The sequence below is a fragment of the Oryzias latipes genome, chromosome 14 (assembly GCF_002234675.1).
Source record: "Oryzias latipes chromosome 14, ASM223467v1".
Taxonomy (NCBI): domain Eukaryota; kingdom Metazoa; phylum Chordata; class Actinopteri; order Beloniformes; family Adrianichthyidae; genus Oryzias; species Oryzias latipes.
In genome coordinates this window covers 6,583,422-6,600,893 of record NC_019872.2, presented here as the reverse complement: position 1 = coordinate 6,600,893, position 17,472 = coordinate 6,583,422, and the positions used below count along the sequence as shown (strand labels likewise).

The 17,472-nt window shown below is 40.8% G+C and overlaps 3 protein-coding genes across 5 annotated transcripts in view; 2 read left to right on the top strand and 1 right to left on the bottom strand.

Annotated features, from left to right (window-relative positions):
* The window catches only part of LOC101169477 (protein Shroom1), a 36,010-nt gene extending 32,363 nt beyond the window's left edge, over positions 1 to 3,647 (top strand). For all 3 annotated transcript variants that reach the window (XM_011483183.3, XM_011483184.3, XM_004076123.4), the window contains exons 8-9: positions 386 to 658; positions 1,735 to 3,647. In XM_011483183.3, coding sequence (XP_011481485.1) covers positions 386 to 658; positions 1,735 to 1,989 — 528 coding nt within the window. In that variant the 3' untranslated portion in view covers positions 1,990 to 3,647. The remainder of the gene's footprint in view (positions 1 to 385; positions 659 to 1,734) is intronic.
* A 2,630-nt stretch (positions 3,648 to 6,277) lies between these two features.
* On the bottom strand, positions 6,278 to 8,484 carry LOC111948620 (ankyrin repeat domain-containing protein SOWAHA-like). Its single transcript, XM_023962189.1, has one exon. It carries the CDS (start codon positions 8,197 to 8,199, stop codon positions 6,790 to 6,792), a length of 1,410 nt encoding a protein of 469 aa, XP_023817957.1. The 5' UTR covers positions 8,200 to 8,484; the 3' UTR covers positions 6,278 to 6,789.
* Positions 8,485 to 9,247: 763 nt separating this feature from the next.
* LOC101166488 (septin-8-A) overlaps positions 9,248 to 17,472 on the top strand; it is a 32,440-nt gene continuing 24,215 nt past the window's right edge. Inside the window, exon 1 of the mRNA XM_020708680.2 lies at positions 9,248 to 9,435. Coding sequence (XP_020564339.1) covers positions 9,406 to 9,435 — 30 coding nt within the window. The 5' untranslated portion in view covers positions 9,248 to 9,405. The remainder of the gene's footprint in view (positions 9,436 to 17,472) is intronic.

Here is a 17,472-nt window from a genome sequence, read left to right as displayed (position 1 = left end):
GGATTATTTGTCATGAATTATCTGTAAAAACTTCATTAAAGGGATAGAGATCCCTTCATACTTTTACTTAGTCAATATGCCAAAAAGAAACTTGGAAAAACAGCTACATCTAGATTATTTGAGCTCCTTTTTCTGTATATAAATGACATCTGGATTCTGTTTGGCCTTAAGTTGACCCATTTTTAGCTGTTTTCTGCATCCCATCATCTGATTTACTGTCTGCTTCTTATCAGTGTCTCCCACTTGTCTGTCTGGGTAAGCTAGTAGAGCTTGGGCTTCTTCCTCTTTGCTGCTCTGCAGTCTCTCACCTTGAAGTGTATCTGTTTCCCCTCCAGTTTGAAATGCCTTCTTGACTTGTTTTTTTTGGTCTGGGCTCTGCTCGCAGCATCTGCTGGTCTCCTACATCGAGGCGCACCTGCGCTCACTGGAGGAGCGCCGCTGCGCCCTGCAGATGGAGGTCCAGGAGAACGCGGCGCGCGGGAAGGTGCTGGAGGTGCTGGTGCAGGAGCGCTGTCAGCCAGTGGAGCAGGAGAGGTATAACCTCTTCATAGGAGACCTGGAGAGGGTGATGAACCTGCTGCTGTGTCTCTCAGCCCGCCTGGCTCGAGTGCAGAACGCCCTGAGCAACGTGGATGAGAACACCGATGCAGAAGAAAAGGTGAGGAAACGTCTTATTTGACCTATAAAAACTTATTTTCCTTTAAAAAAAAAAAAACGTTTTACATGTTTTCTAGATCTGCATTATATACACAGGTATGCAACAATTATTTTCTCTATCAATGCAGTTTATGTAAACACTTCAATCTAGTCAAACTTAGACAGGTTAGAAGGCCAGCCTTTTGTTCCCTCCTGTGTACAGCTGCTGTTTACACACACAAAGACACGCAAGGAAAAAGCGTACTGTCAGCTGCTGCCTGTAGGGTAACGCTTTGTCATGCAACCTTACTCATCACTTCAAGCAGCTCATTTGGAGGTACTGGGTAACAGATGACTCCCTTTCCCAGCGTCAGTGTTCGATTTAATACTTCAAACACAACGCTTGGGGAAAGTTAAAGGACAGCTGAATTGGAGTCAAGGTTTCTCACTCTGTGGTTTTCATGCTGCAGGCTTTATTGGAATTTAATTGCCAATTGTTTTTAGCTTATCTCTGTTTGGATCAAATAGTTTAGCTGGCATTTGCAGATAAGGCTTGATAAACTGCTGTTCCTAAATGAGCTGGCTCACTGGAACGATCATGCGTTTTTGGAATTCAGTCTCAATAACCACAACAAGCTTTGCCAAAAAGTGACGGGTGTCCCTGGATGATGTGCTGAAACGTGGGGTTTCGTTGGTTTTTATTTAATGTCCATAAGACCTGCAGATTTATTCCTGAAAGAGCTCTTTGTTGGTGTGTCCATGGGCAGACACGTGACGGCTGAGGGTGCTGCTTACTGAGGGCTTGTTAGAGGCTCATTTGCTTTCCTGCTGTTATCGGCAACACTGGTATTTACACTGACTCACCGAAACTCCTGCCCAGTTTCGATGACATTTGTTTCTACCCTGCCCTCTGTTGACTTAAGGCCACACTACACCGACTGTCCTGTAAAACTTTCTCCTTCATCAAAAACAATGTCACTTTCAATTCAAGCAAAAGCATCTCCTGAAATGATTTTTACTCTCATAGCAGTTTTATTTAAGACTAGAAGAAATATAAATGTTCAAATATATCCAATGAAATGATTTTTTTGTATGCAGGAATGTCTGGACAGTCGCCACCGTCTGCTGTGCAAACAGAGGGATGACGCCAAAGACCTGAAGGATAACTTGGACCGCAGAGAGAACCTGGTCTCCACCTTCCTGTCCCGGCAGCTGTCGGAGGAGCAGGTGCAGGACTACAGACGCTTTGTGCAGACCAAGGCTTCGCTTCTGATCCGCCTGAAGGACTTGGAGGAGAAGCAGAGGCTGGGCGAGGAGCAGCTGGAGGCCCTTTCTAGCCGCCTGAAGCCGTGAGAGTGGCGTGGACACAAGCTTTGGTCGTACTTGAACTGAAAACGTGTTCAGCTCTACTTTCCTGGTTCTGTTTGTCCAAGGAGATGCAACCCTTTGCTACAAAATGCTTGACAGAACTTCAGCCGGACCCACTTTCTAAACACTATGCTGACTCAGCAGAAAGACTGTTGAAACTGAAGCTCCAACCCCGTTCATCACACAGAGCCAGTGCATCACGTCCTGTCCGTCACTATCAAGCCGTTGCCTTAATGTTTTTGTAGCTGATAATTATTTTTGTTTGAGAGCTGCTGTGCAGAACACGTTAGAACTTCATAAATGGTCGTGCTTTTCTTCATGATGGCTCCTCAGTCTGCAGAAAACCTACAAGCTTTAAGATTGTAACGCGGCAGAAGGAACGGCTTTAGGAGCCTCACAAGTACTGTATCATGCCAGTAAAAATCTACTGTAGCCGGGCAGATTTCATCTTTTTGAATGCTCTTATATTTTATAATGTATTCAGATTAAGAAGGCACTACAAACCAAAAAAGGTGAATGAAAAAAAAACGCACTTTGTAGATTTACATAAATGCACATTTCTTCAGTTTGGATCTTTTCAGTGAAAGTGTCTTTTTAAAAGGTCCATGAGAACAATTAACACAACTGTTGTTAAGATCATTTCATTCTTAATAGGAAGTGGGGTGTAGTGACGTCATCGTCAGATCCTGATCTACGTGGACCTGCCATGGATTCTTAATTCTTAGCCAAAACTCTTTAATTTTAAGGTGCAGATTTTCCATCAGAAGATTTCCATATTTTGTCTTTTTGTTGCAAAAACAACTTTCAGTACTTGAAAATGGTCAAATAAGCGTCCCAGATCTGCTTTACCTCCACAGGGTAGACCTTTTTAGACACCTTAATCTTCACTTTACACAGCCTTGTTGTGTATGAAATGCTGTTTTTTAAACCCCTTTGAATAAAGTGACTCCCAAATACCACCAGGAGCATCTTTGTTTGGACCTGAACGGTATCTGGGCCTCTTTCATGTGCCTTCTGCACATGCCTCTAATTGTCTTCACGTTTGTGTTAACATTCAACAAAACATCTTGTGTAGTCAGGAAATACAATCTTGTTCCTCAGGAAATTAAACAGGTTGATTGTTTTGGTCATAACGAAACGCATTTAGTCACTCAGAAAGGCAAAGACATTTGAAAAAAACAAGGTGAAACCTTAAAGAGGTTCTGACTTTCCCCCCTGTCTGCTAAGCAAACGTTTGTGCTAACGCAGGGCTGCAGCACTGGAAAGACTCTTTGTTTTCTGCTGGAAGTCCTAAAATATGTGAAAAACCTAACTTTATGGAGGCTGAAGGAGAAAGTGAAGACAAGCTCTCACAAAGACCAGCACAGGGGTTAACCCTCATCTTCCTTCTGGATTTGCTAAACTTCCCTTTCAGAGGAAGAAATATTTCAGCTACAATCAAAGGAGGATTTAATTTAAGCGTAATAGACACTGATGAGAACAGAAAAGACATTTCAGATGGCAGAAATGATGATGGACTCATTTCAAAATCCACCTTCTCCACTATATTTAACACCCACTTTCTCAAGGGTTTCTGTTTGTGCCCATTTGGGGTTTTAAATTTTGTGTTTGGAATGTTGTGAATAAATTAAGCTTTTACTGTCTGACTGTTGTTGTTTTTTTTCAATCCATAAGATATGTGCTCTTAAAGAGTGAAAGAGCACCAGGAGGTGTGACACGCATTGAACAGTGTAAAAATAGCTGCTGCTGAGGTAATCAGTCTGCAAAAGCTGGTTGGTTTGGATTTTTATCTCATTGTTTCTTTGTTATACCAGATATTTCTGCTGATATGTAGACTTTCCAGACCTGATATTTGAGTAGGAGCTCACTCCTGCCCTCTATAGGCAAGTCGACACACGTGCCGGTCACTGTCAGCAAAAAAATGTCAAAACATTTTTAAAGATCTGAATAATTAAAAATGAATAACACATTTATCCAAACGTTTGTGAATGTAAAATAAAAAGCATCTTTATTGTGAATAGAGTTGAAGTTTTTCAAAGGCACATAATTTTAAAGAACTGAAGAAAATTCTTACCAGGCTACATTTTTAAGATTCATTGGTATAAATTTAGACTAGATTTGCCATCCCTGCTCTCTGGATTTTATTTTATTTCTCAGATCTAAGTCTGAACCTGGAATGATGACAGTAAGAACATCGGCTCCAGAAAGTTCTTCAAGCCCCTTTTCTTTGAGCATCATTTTCCCTCAGAGCAGGAAAAACGACTCAGGTTGTCAAGAATAACCTGAAAAGACTTGTCAGCTCAGTTACTATCAACATAAACCATATTACTGATATATTCTCCTCTCTGGATCGCTCTGAAACAAACCTAAAGGATGCGGGAACATTTACTTTGCACCTGCGGCTCAACTTGCTCATAATCAATAATTGAATACTTGGGGTCAACTTACTCTTCCAGTGAGAGTGTAATCAGGTATTTTTGGGGTCATTTGTTGAATAAATAAAATGTTAATTATTAACTAATGTTGATAACAGAGGACTTATTGACTATTGCTGTTTATTTTCAGTTGATACGTCCAACCATATATAGAAAGAAACACAGATATAGGTAGAAACAAACATAATATCTGACTTTTTGAAGTCTGACCAACTATTGACTATGACCTTGCTTCATATTCCCGATTCTAAAACTTCCATAAAATGTAGCTTTTACCTCAGTTCAACAGATTGTTTTTGAGCTGTTTAAAGAAAGATGGAGTTATTCAACCCCATATATATATAAATAAAGGAAACTTGTAAAATATGGACAAAATGAGAAATTAGTACATTAGGAGTGAAAATGACAACCTTATAAAAAAAGATCCTTGGATTTATTTTAACTTCAAGTTTTCAGGCATTGAAAACCAAATTGTTTTCAGTCACTTAATCAAATCTGATAAGCTGGCTTTAAAAACTGCAGCGGTTCTACTGTGGAAGTGGTTGCTGTGGGTCAGCAGTGCTCCCTGCCAGCCGTGTAGATCAGTGGACTAAGCTGGGTTTCCTGGCTGAACTCTGAACTCTGAACTCTCCACCTACAGGAGTGTCAACACACCTTCAGTTCCCCTCTAGACCCTGTTGGTCGTTCTTCTGTGTGAATATTACCCAGAATTCCCAGCTTTCTTTGTTTTCCTGTTATCTTTTTGGTAGTTTCTGCTATTGATAGAGTTACACCTGTGATGTCTGTAAATATGTGTATGTAGCTGACATCTGTTCACTGAGTTATTTGTTTTACTCCTGACAAGAGGAGTTTTAATGGCCTCTCTTGTTCCTGGTTCTACGCTGACCTTTCTCCCCTCTGCAGCCACAGAACTGAACATTGTTTATGAAGTGACATCCTGGCAGCAGAGGTTGCTTTGGGAAATATCAGAAGTCAACAACGAAACAAAAGGGACCAGACAAACCGTCTCTAAATGCCTCCATGTCTTTTTTCCTGAAATGCTCCTCTCCTCTGTCGCGCCCTAGCCAAAAGGAGTGTGTGATGCCATTAACCACACACACTCAATCCCATCAGCTGCTTATCAGGCTGAACTGCAGCTGTCTCAACAAGCTGGAGCATGGATCCAGGAGATATTTCAGAAATGAATCACCTGAATGCACCTCAGGTAACATAAAACATATAGCTTTTTGGGGGAAATGTTTAAAGCCCCACTACAATCATCTTTCAAACTTTTGTCAAAGCAATCCCAGAGGTCTTTTAACTATGAATATGCCATTTTTAGACAAAATCCAAAAACCGTTGTTGTTTTTAGGTCATAGTTTCTACCGAGAAGCAGTTCTGTAGAAATTCCAACTGAGTTGTGGGTGGGACTTTTGGCAAGGAGCATGCCAGCCCTGACTTCCCATCATCCTTCAGTTTACATGCCCCCCTGCTAGCTTACAGCCCCTCACAACTCCGACCTCAACATTAGCGGTGCAAAAACAGCGGTGAGCAAAATTGGAGCAATCCAGCCGCACTCTTTTGAGCCAGATGCCAGCTCAGACGAGGAAAACAAAGCCATTAATGGATCTGCAAGTGGAGGCATCAGAATAAGGTGGAGCAGGGAGGTGGGGCCCACCGGCTGTGGCACCCATGTCACTGCGACAGGCTTTTCCTACTGCATTTTTTCATCTGCTCCTGATTTACAACGATCTGAATAAAGGAATACTTGTAATTTTAAGTTTAACTTTCTGTATGTATGTCCTCCATCATGTGAGAAATGTCACAAAAACATGCTAAAAAACAAAACAAAACACAAATTTCATTGGCGTCTTTGATTTATTTAACTTAAATCCGGATATTGTGTCCTGTTAGTTCAGCTGTTCATTATTCATTGCTAACTCATTAACTGCATGTAATAATTATAATGTTAACAAGGAAAGATTTTTCTTCAAAGCACAGACGTTTAGCAAATCTTTTAATTTTCAAAACGATTTCTTTTGGGAACAGCTGGATCCACAAATGACGTCATTCTGTGCAGGTTTGTGTCTTTGCTCGTCTGCTACCTGTGAAAGAAACAAGTTGAATCTTGATCTTCAGAGATATTCATCAGAAATGTTCTCCTGCATTCTACTGTTGTTGCCCCATAACTCTCCATCTTCATTTCAAACATTCCCCTAAAACAACCTATAAACAGACAGAAATCATCAACCAAGTCACTTCAAGAATAAATATTTCTTTTATGCCAATGAGATGTGGCTACCAAAGAAGAGTTGTGCTGCTTGATCATCATTTGATTCTGCTTTTGCAAACAGGATAAGGAATTATGAGATCACACAAAAGTGTCAGATCTTTGTCTGAAGCTGTTTTCATCTTTCTCCTCGATAGTGTTGTCACTCAGGGAGTAGAATCCAGACCTCTGCTTGTGCTTCCTCTTCTGAGCCACTGCAGTGGGTTGGAAGAGGCGACCTATTGAGTGCAGACTCTTGGAGAGATCCGGAAACAGGTCTGGATCCTCTTTCTCTGGACAGACTCGACCCTGAGGTGGCTTAAATCTGGGCTCTCCCAGCATCTCCCTCACACTTCTACAGATGCCTTTGTGCAGATAGTGGAGGGCCTTCCTCCCGCTGTTGTCCCTTATGTTCACATCGGCCCCAAGCTCCCCAACCAGCATGACCATGATGTGCTCCTGATCATGCAGAGCAGCTATGTGCAAAGGAGTGTAGCCCCCGTGGGTTTTTGCGTTGACATCGATGTCAACGCCTCCTTTCTTGGACACATCAATGATTTTTACAAGCATCTCTGTGTTCCCAAACTTGGCAGCCCAGTGCAGAGCAGTGAACCCCGACATGAAGTCCCTCTTCTCAGCCAGCTGGCAGTCATTGAGCAGCAGGCCATAGGCCTGGCTCCAGTGCCCGGCAGCGCACTTCACCATCCATTTGTGCTCCGTGTTCTCCAGAGGAACCATGGAAATCTTTGTGTCTCTGTGCTCCTCGGATGCCTTGGTGCTCCTCGATGCCTTCCTCAGCTGTGGGGAGCCGGTCCCATCCGAAGACAGCATCCTCTTTGTCCCGACATCTTCTTCATTTGGTTCCACCTTCAATTGATGGACCTCCACCCTGGTGGGTGGTGTTCTCAGAGGTAAGCCGTAACGTTTGCCCTTCATGGTGGCCAGCTCATTTGGGCCCGGTTCTGCCCTGATCTTCCTCTCCGTGTCCTTGGGTGCGTCAAAATTCAGCATCCTCTTGATCATTTTAATATCTTTAGACTTGCTTCTCTGCAGTGCCAGCTCTATTGGAGAGCGTAACGGTGAGGGGTTTTCATGTCTTTCACTCTCTTCTCCTCCTTCATCGGCCTTGGAAGCGGGTGGCTCTGCCTGACGCGTCTCCCCAGCACCCACGGAGTCTTCCTCACGCTTCTCGTCGTGCGCAACCGTGCACTCCTGCTCTCCTGTCTGGGGAATTCCTTTGGTCTCTGCGTTCTCCTCAAGGCTTTCCTCATTTTTAACCCCCCTGAGCAAATGTTGGTACGTTTCCTTCAAGACAACAAACCGGGCACCGTCGATTTCTTTGACGAAGGCAACGTTGTTCACAAAAGTCCTGAAAAGCTGTCTGTTCCGCTCTGTCCCCGCGGGATCCACGCAGGTCAGAGAATCCTTGAACTTGGCCACCAGGCTGGATTTGATCACTTTACCCCCTTCCTCTAAGAGAAAAGAGAGGACTGCTTTCTGCGTCAGTTCCATGATAAATCCGCTGAACAGCCCTCTGACGCGCAGTTACCTTTGTTCAGGTGATAGAAGACGCCTTCACCTCGACACACTCCTTCATTACCTGAGGGAGTATCTTTCCGGGGAATGCGCAGACGTGGACAGGTTGAAAATCATTAACACATTTGTCTAAAAATAATTAAAAGAAAGAATTTATTTATGTTATTTACATGCTCCCATTAAAAAACATTATGTCTCTCTGGAGAAAAAATGTTTTTAAATTAATTTACATCAAATCAGCAAAATAATATGTATTATGTTATTTATTACTAAAAATTCGAGTTTATACTTATTTTGTTCACTTTTATAATACAAAACTGCTGCTTGCACTGATTAAAAACTGATTGTTTGGCCCCTAAAATGACCACCTTTGAAAAGAACTCCCAATAAAATTATTTTACTCAATAAAAATGCGAAATTATCTAAATCGAAACCAACTAAATATACAAATTAAAACAAAATAACGAGTAGTTTTACTTTCACAAAGGGGAAAATGTCACGTGACAGATTGTCCACCTTTTTTTTTTTTTTTTTTGTCCACCTGATTGGGAAAAAAAACAGTGGCCATATTGGAACGAATCCGCAGGTAGCAAAGAGTAAAAATGAGCTCAAGATAGTTCGAGCGTTACTCTCAAACATGTAATTTTCTTTGTAATCTTGTATGAGAAGCTTAGGGGCTGTTTGAAACTTTAAAATAAATTATTTTGGTCAGTTAATTACTAAGGGTGATTATTATAATCATAATTAAACGAAGAAAACCCGTTGTGAAATGAGCGAACGGCCGCAATTGGTACGCATGCGCACACTTACGTTTCCCACCGGTTGTTACCAGTCGATACAAACAGGCGAAAAGATACATTATTCTGCTTGAGAATACATTATATTTTAATTGAAAAATAAAAATTGACTAATATTTTGTGCTTTCGATGAACTACATGTGGAGTTAAACCTAATAAACGTTGGATATAATGGATTCGGGCGAGGACTATGAGGGCAGTAAGGGAATCATCTTGCCGTTAAAGGCTGCGCGCTCCCTGCTCCGTCGCTTGTCCCTCTCTTCCATCTCTGTCAGCAGCAGCGCGCCTCAGTTAGTTTAGCAGGCTAGTACGGAGAGACGAGGGCTGCTCCCTAACGCCCCTGCCCAGTCTGCTGCCTAAACACACCTCACACACATTCCGCACCATGGCTGCCACGGACGTAGACGTCTTTTCGGTAAGATACGGCTTTGGCGCGGTTTGCTAGCTCCTGTCGTACGTTTCTACAGTAACTGAAGTGCACCGGGAAGGAAAGGGTGGTGGGAATTAGGAAAAGTGTGTGAGCGTGCGTTAGCTGGCGCGTGTGGGTTTGTGGCTAAGCTTCCTCGCTTCTGAAGCCTGTTTATGCTGGAGCTGGCGAAATGGTGGAAGGGAATTCTTTAAATGGGACTTGATTCCTCACACTTAGGACTCGTACATCTCCGTGAAAAATGACAATGAATGTCGTCGCTTGAGTTTTTATATTTTGATTAGAAATGTTGGTAATTCTTGTGTGTGTTTCCATTGACATTTGGGTGTGTATCGCATGTCACACAGTGTGATCATTTTACGTTATTAGACTTAGACACTACACACAATCAATGGTAGCATAAATCATTTCATAATTGGACTGTCAGAACCAAAATAAAAGCTTTAATCTTGTACATTCACTATAAAACCACTATACTTCCTCACAGTAACTAAAGAAAATGTCATTTTTGTAGGGAACTAGATTTTTGTCAAAACCATTTCAAAAATAAGTGCTAAAATATTAGAACAATAAAGCACACACATTTCAAAGTCTTTCTTATTTGATTGTATTGATATTCTTAAATGTTGAGTATGTAATCTAGATTACATGTTACTCGTTATTGATCAATCCAGCAAATGATTGAAGGCTAATTCTCTATTAGGACTTTATTATATACTAATACATTTAGACAATCTGTTCAGATAATATGCTTTTGCATAAACACTTTTAGCTTTTATTTTGTGTAACTGACACTTATATCAGAACGATGCTGTACAGTAGGGCTGTGCGTTACGAGGAAAATTGGCAATATGCGAAATTAGTGATCAATATTTCAATGATGATATAACTTGGAACCAAAAACATCATTTCCTTTTCACTGCAACAGTTTAATTTAAATAAGAGTCAACATACCTGAAATTACACTCTAAATGACCCTACAGCTCCAAAATGCAGAAATGGATTTATTTGATTAAATACTTCAAGCTGCCATAAGATTGTTTTAGCACATTTAAGGTAATCATTTATTGCCATTTTTGCCGTCTTTTGCACAGCTTGATATCGCGCTAGCGATAATTTTGTGATTTATTGTGCCCAAAACTGCATCTCACAATGGACCACAAAGACAGTAGGTGGAGTATTCTCGGATGTTCAGGTGGAAGGCAGCTCATGTTTTCCAATAGTCTTGCAAGTCAGGTGTGACTCAATCAGGAGCAGTTAGGGTGGGCCGCTGCCGCTGAAAGCAAACTCTGTGGAGCAGACATCATGTTGCAATGGTGAATGCACAGAAGGGGATTTGAAGAAGGTGATTACGTTATTTTGTCTGTCTTGAAAAGTCTGTTGAATTGAACAGTAAGCAGCACTGAGATGCAGGGCTAAGGAGATTAAGTTCACACTCCCAGGCCGCTCCTACTTACTTAGTGGTGCAACATGTCTTTAAGAAAGAGCAACGTAAAAAAAGAGGATGCAGCTGTTAATGCTCACTTGGCATTTATGATTTCAGAATGCATTCCACAAAGGGGGAATTTACAGAAGAAGTTTTTGCAGTGTGTGGACTTCCTCTTTTTTTTTTTTTAAGTGATTCTTTTTAAGTACAAGATGGAAGGATTGATTGGTGCAAAAATGCTGAGAATGCTGGGGAACAGGCTGCTGTTTGGCTGCGGCACATCGGCTTGACTTCCCGTCCAGCTCTCCGAAATAAGTGAAACCACATTGAACAAACTGTCATTGTTGCTTGGATGTGTGTGTAACAGGATTGTTGCTAATTATGTGGAACTATTGACAGAGATGCATGGTTGGCTGGACTGTTGGCCCCCGTCGATTCTACAGAGGTTTGGTTCTGGGCTGGATCCATGCGAGGCAATCAATGCAGCCAACTGCTCGATAGCTCCCGTTGTGTTCATTCAGCGATCGCATCAGCTTGTGTAGGATAAAAAGGCGGCGTTCGCTTTAATGGTTACATAATGAAATGCCCTACAACATATTTAGTACACAGTACAGTGCTTACTAGCCCTGAAGAGCGCTGGCTGTCCCTTGAGTCCTGCATGCAGAAAAGGAAATTAGTTTCATGAAGGACTTAAGGCCAAGAGACGAGAAGTGAGGAGTCAGCGTTGGTTGTAGATCATATTTACTGACTTCTGTGTGTCGTCCGTGTTGTTCGCCGCATATATAATCCAGCACTGCCTTGAGGCAGGCTTGTCATTGCCAGTAATGGGAATAGATAATGACAGCCAAGCTTCAACATCTGTGTAAAAACTTGTCAGTTTAAAAAAAACAACTGCATTGCACACAGGGCTGTGATTTAACCAACGGACAATTTCATTTATTGTTTTGTGTTCAAATAAATAAATAAAAACCACGCTAAGCATTACACGTGGTCTTGTGCTTGACGTGACTCTTGGGCTGAATGGATTGGAGGCGATAGACATTTCCGTGACCTCATGAGTGGCATGCTTGTTGCCCCCAATGAATCAATAATTTTAAAGCTGGCTGTGCAACTATGTGTCCTATTTTAGACTGAATTACATCCTATCTGATATATATGTGGGCTTTAGACACAAACATTGGGGAGGGGGGGGGACCTTGTCAGGCTTTTTTATGTTAAAATCTTTAAACATGAATTGTATGCTTCATATAACTTACTCCTAGCACATTTTGCGTTGGAAAGAAGAGGAAAAACTGGTCTTAGATGTTATAGCAGGATCCTTACAACACCTACAATGAAATGACAGTGAGAAATGCTCTGATCTGTTCCTAAACCCAATGACTGTTTGCGAGTGATTGTGTTTGCATGCCAGGGAGCGGTCCAATCGCTCGTTGCCATCTCTGTAGGAGTAATCAGATGGAGCAAAATTCAATTAAAGTGGAATTTGCTGCAACCAAAAAAAAAAAAAAAAAACTTGCAACAATTACCAGTAGTTGAATTTTCAGAGTCCTTCAGCTATATTTAATTTATTCTCCTTGGAGCCAAAGTGGACTCTAATAGAATCCACATTTTTCCATGTCTGAAGCAGTCTTTCATTAAATCAAGTTTATCTTAATTTGGTCTTTTCTGATGTTTTTATCTATAAGCTTTACAACCAAAAGACTTTTAACCCTTTTTTTCTGTTTTAGCATAGGAATGGGACTATTGGGAGGATTAGTGTATTTAATGAGATGCTTACCTTAAATAAACTAATTTCATGGACTCTTCTCATGTCCAAACTATCATTAAACCACATTAGGACAAGCAACTGCAAAAGAACTAATAAACAAAGTGTTATAAAGCATTTGTTCAAAAATAAACAAATCATGTTAAACTCGATCCTTCATATGGAGTTTTGGATACACCAGTCAGTGTGGTGCATTGTGGGTAATGTAGAGACAGGTTTAAAGAAAATCAAGTCATGGAGTGTGACCGAATTCCCACCCTAAGCCCTACATAGTGCACTATATAGTGCGTTCACCAGTTTGTAGAGCTGTCTGAATCTACAATTCCAAAAAATGAGTGCCCTGGGACTTTCCCGGAAGTCTGTGCGATAAACCATTGTGCATCGATGCTCACTGGATCGGCGAATATAGACCACAATGCATTGCGTCGGAACATTTTTTTACCAAAAAAATGTATTGAAATTTATCTTTTTGATGAACCATCAACGTTTTTATCTTCAGACGACAGTGGACTCATAAATAATCATCGCAAAACGCTCATTTTAATTCAATTTTAACTTTGTGAAATCAATGACGTCAAATCTGCCGTTACAAAATAAAATAAAAAAAGTAGTGAGCATGGTGTCTGAATTGGTTTTAAAATTCATGGCGCTACATAGTGCCACACTATTGTTTTTTGTAGTTAGGGGTTAGGGTAGGAATTCGGACACAACCATTCTTTCGTCAACTTTTCCAACTGTCATCAAACAGGAAGCACCAGCTAGTTGGCTCTCCACGAACAGCCAGGAACCAAGGATCTTAAACTAGCACGTACACATTCCTGACTTCCAAGAGAATGAGATAACTTTTCTGTATCAACAGCACCATACATAAGCCTCTCAAGACACAATAATGTCATTTGAGAATCAGGTAATATGGTTAGTTTGAGCACTTTGGCTCTCAGGTCATATTTATCAGTCATGTGTGAATTGCCTTTTGTCTGCGTGAACCTGAGCCAGAAACATTGTTTTTGAGCTTGTTTACATGAACACCAAACATCTTTCTTGAGTTGTCCCAACTGCATAACCTGATATCCAGATAAGATCCATATTAAAACCTCTGCAACAGGCCTTCAAGCGGCCACTTCCAGTGAAAAGTCTTTGTAAATTTAGGTTTTGGGCTTCTGTGTTACAAACTCTGGCATTCATGCGTAGCTACGCACATTTTTAAGACGGTTTTTGCTTAAAGTCTGTAGTTGAATTTGTTCGTTCCACGTTTGCATTTGTTGTGCTTCATATCTTAACAGCGGAGCAGTAAGAGACGCCATCACTTTAACCCGATGCATCATGGGAGATGTAGTGCTAACAGTGGCGCTGAAGCTGGACAGAAGCTGGACAGACTCGCGTCTTTTAAGTTTTAGTACTTTATGCACTTTTTACATGGTCTGACACAAGTAAAGCTTAATGTTTTCATTTTAAATTAACAAAGCAAATTGTAAATTAGATTAAAAAACAAAGACCATTTAAGAGATCTATAGAATCTGATTAAAATACCTAGAAAAAAGACAGAAAACAAAACCAGGCCCAACTCTATGAAAGCCTTTTCTGCTTGAGTATATTATATATATTTACCGTATATAAAGAACGACTGAAGTGTAAATCCTATTTGGTAAACCAGTTAGCTCTGAAAGAAAACCCTGAAGTTCACATCAACACAAGTACACATCACAAATAACAGCAAGATGGGACCAAATGCTTACAAGAAAAAAGTTTCCACATATAAACAAAGTCAAAAAGATTCAGATTATGGTCTGAACTGTGAAGTTTTTTTTATTTTATCAGATTCTTGAAATGATCTGATTTACCCACTTATCACATCTTGCGGTGGTGAATGCAGTCTCAGTGGTGCAAACAGAAACATAAACTCTTGTTTGTTTGTTCCCTTTTATCCATTTAAGGGCATCTTAGTGAAAGTCAGGAAGTGCCATGAGATATTTGTCAGGTTTGATGATTTTTGTCGACTGTAGCGTGTCAATATTTACCATAGCTGCTGGATGTTTTTATACTGAGTGGAAAACACAAGATATGGTGTAGTTTGTCCTATTTAGTTCTCGATTTTTAAGGGCCCTTCACAAAGATTTCTTTGTTCTAAATGTTAAATTGGATCTTGAACTCCTCCGTTTTATATTTTGGAATGTTCTCAGCTACCCATAGACAATTCTTTTACAGCCAACACTCAAAATAACTGAGAAAACCCCCAAAGCAATTAATTCAGTCATTGTTTAACTTTGGAAAAGCGGAGTCAGATAGAGCAAAGTCCCAAATTTGTTTCCCGGTTTATTCTGAAAAGATTTAAGACCCTTTATCTAAACATATTCCAGCTGGTAAAGTAGGCTGCTTTTATTCATATTTTATGGTGAATTACCAAGAACTAGTGTGACTCTTGTTAGTTGCTGGTCCAAGCTATGGATATTTGGTTTCAGGTCAGATTAAATGGTGATGGAGGTGCTTCCCGCCAAAGTTTTGCTTGGAAAAAAGGACCTCATGTTGTGGTAAATCCTTGCAGCCTCCCCCTGGTGTGTCTTTAGACATGAGCGAGTCGCTGTCTGTGATGTTGCTGCTGCTGCTTGTCAGGTGGAGGATCAGTGAGGCAGACAGAGTCTGCAGATACAAAGCCCAGTCAGATGTGGAAAGCAGCCAGAAGACGGTTGAAAGAAGACGGTCTGCTGAGACTGATTTTCCAGTCACACCATGGATGTTTCAGTCATTTCTCTGTGGGTTTTTCTCATGCTTACATGTGCCTAATGTTTTTCTTTCATTTTACATTGGTTGTACTTTAGAATGGAATAAGATTAGCACAAAAAACGTCCTCAGGTGCTAAAGGGAAGGGCAGCGGAGGACGTTTTAGTGCTAATCAGTTCCGATAATGTACATTACAGGTCAAAATAACTTTTTTTGCCGTTCTTTTGACTATAAATACATGACTGTACTACTTCTCATAGCGTGTTCACATCTTTAGCCCCTCGTTTTCTTTCCAGTCATCTGGGGCTCCTCTGTGCAGCCACTTCCTGTTGACCTGCTGATGCACGGGCCTTGGAGCAGTGTTGTTTCCTCACTCTTGGACAGTTTACCAGAAGCTTTACATTCTTGTCATTTTTCATGCTGCAACAGAAACATCAAGCTTTCTCTTAGTGGTTTGGTCTTTGGCCTTGAATGCGTTGGGTTTTGGAAGTGATGATTGTTGAAGACTGTTCTCATTTCGGTGCTAACATATTTTTGTTAGTCCAATACCCTGTGACGTCTCTACAGTTTTTACAGTGTGCATCCACATCTGCGGTTTCAATGAGTTTCACCTAGAATGCTAACATTTTGGGTTGGCTCCTCATACACAAACCCATTTGCCCCTTGTGCTAACCAGTCGCGCACTGAAATGATGTTGCGTGACATTTGCTTTAGTGTAGAAGGTCAAACCAAAAGAATCTTGTGAGTCATCGCTGTTGTTAGTCTTCTGAATTGCAGAGTTTTCACTGTTCTGGTTGGGTGAGTTTTTAATAATTTCTTTAGAAAAAAGATTTACAAGATGAATTCTTCCAAGGCTCTTTCAAAGTAACTTTAGCCGTTTGTGTCTTAAAGGTGTGGTGATGTACTGAGTAAGAACAATGGGCTGCAGAGGCCCGAAGTTCATGTTTTTAGGCTTTCAGGGCAAGAAAGTTAGAACATTTCCAACTCAGGTTATCCAGTGTTTCGGTTTGATTTATTATATGGATTGAACTTTTTTTTCCCAGAATAAACAGCTTGTTTTTCTTTTTTCCTATATATTTTCAACTTGCATACCATAAGTCGTCTGTTTTTTCCTTTATACATTAGTCACTTCATTCAGTTATTGCTTTGTTTTTTTTACTGACACAAAACTACAGCACACACCCTCCTCCTTCAGGAATGTATTCGAGTATCTCCAGCTTTCGTCAACAAGCTAAATACCACAGAGAAGCGTTAATGTAGTCCAACAACTCAGAGTTTACGGCGATCAGAAAATGAAGAGGGAAACACAATTTCCTCTTTCTCATCCATGTTCAAATCTAATTCACTTCCACAGATTTAACTTGGCAGAGGATGTATTCAAAAATGGTTAGAATGAGTGTGTAAACACAGGAACGAGGCTTCGATGTTATCTGAAACTGGAAAATGACACAGTCATGTGGAGGCACACTGTACGGCATGTGCAGCCCTTAAAGCTTCACATTAATCTTTGATAATATAGCTTCAGTGAGTATTTTCCGCCGTCCCAAATAAACACAGCCTTATTTGTTTCGTATTGTCTTAGCACAATAAAATCACACGACCAACTAAAAGTCCTTTGCTTTAATTATTGTGCCAAATAGATTACTATTAAACACAAATGTTGTGATGTTTATGTTGTAAAGAATACTTTTTTTATAAATCAAACTTTTTGTTAGTAGAAAATACGTGACAATAGTATTAGAAACAGTCTGTGTGCCGTAAAATGCTCAACTCGTGTCAGATTGCTACCTCTGTCAGACACTGGAAACCCGGTGTTTTTGTCTCCACTTAAGCTTCCACAGCCATTATCGCTCATTCTTTTATTTTGCTCCTGTGTCACGATAATGAGTGAACTGCTGTGCATTCACAGCTCGCCTCCACCTCTCAGTTCAGCGCAGTTTGTTAGTGTTTAGCAGAGCTGTGCTCAGGCTTCCTGACGGCTGACATCAGCCCTCAAGTATGCGGTCCTTCATGGCTTAGCCAGATGAGATCCTGCGGCTCAGTTCATCTCAAGGTGCTGAGTGCTGCCCTCCTCTAAAAAGCTCTGTTATTTGAGGTGTGGATAAAAAACTCCCAG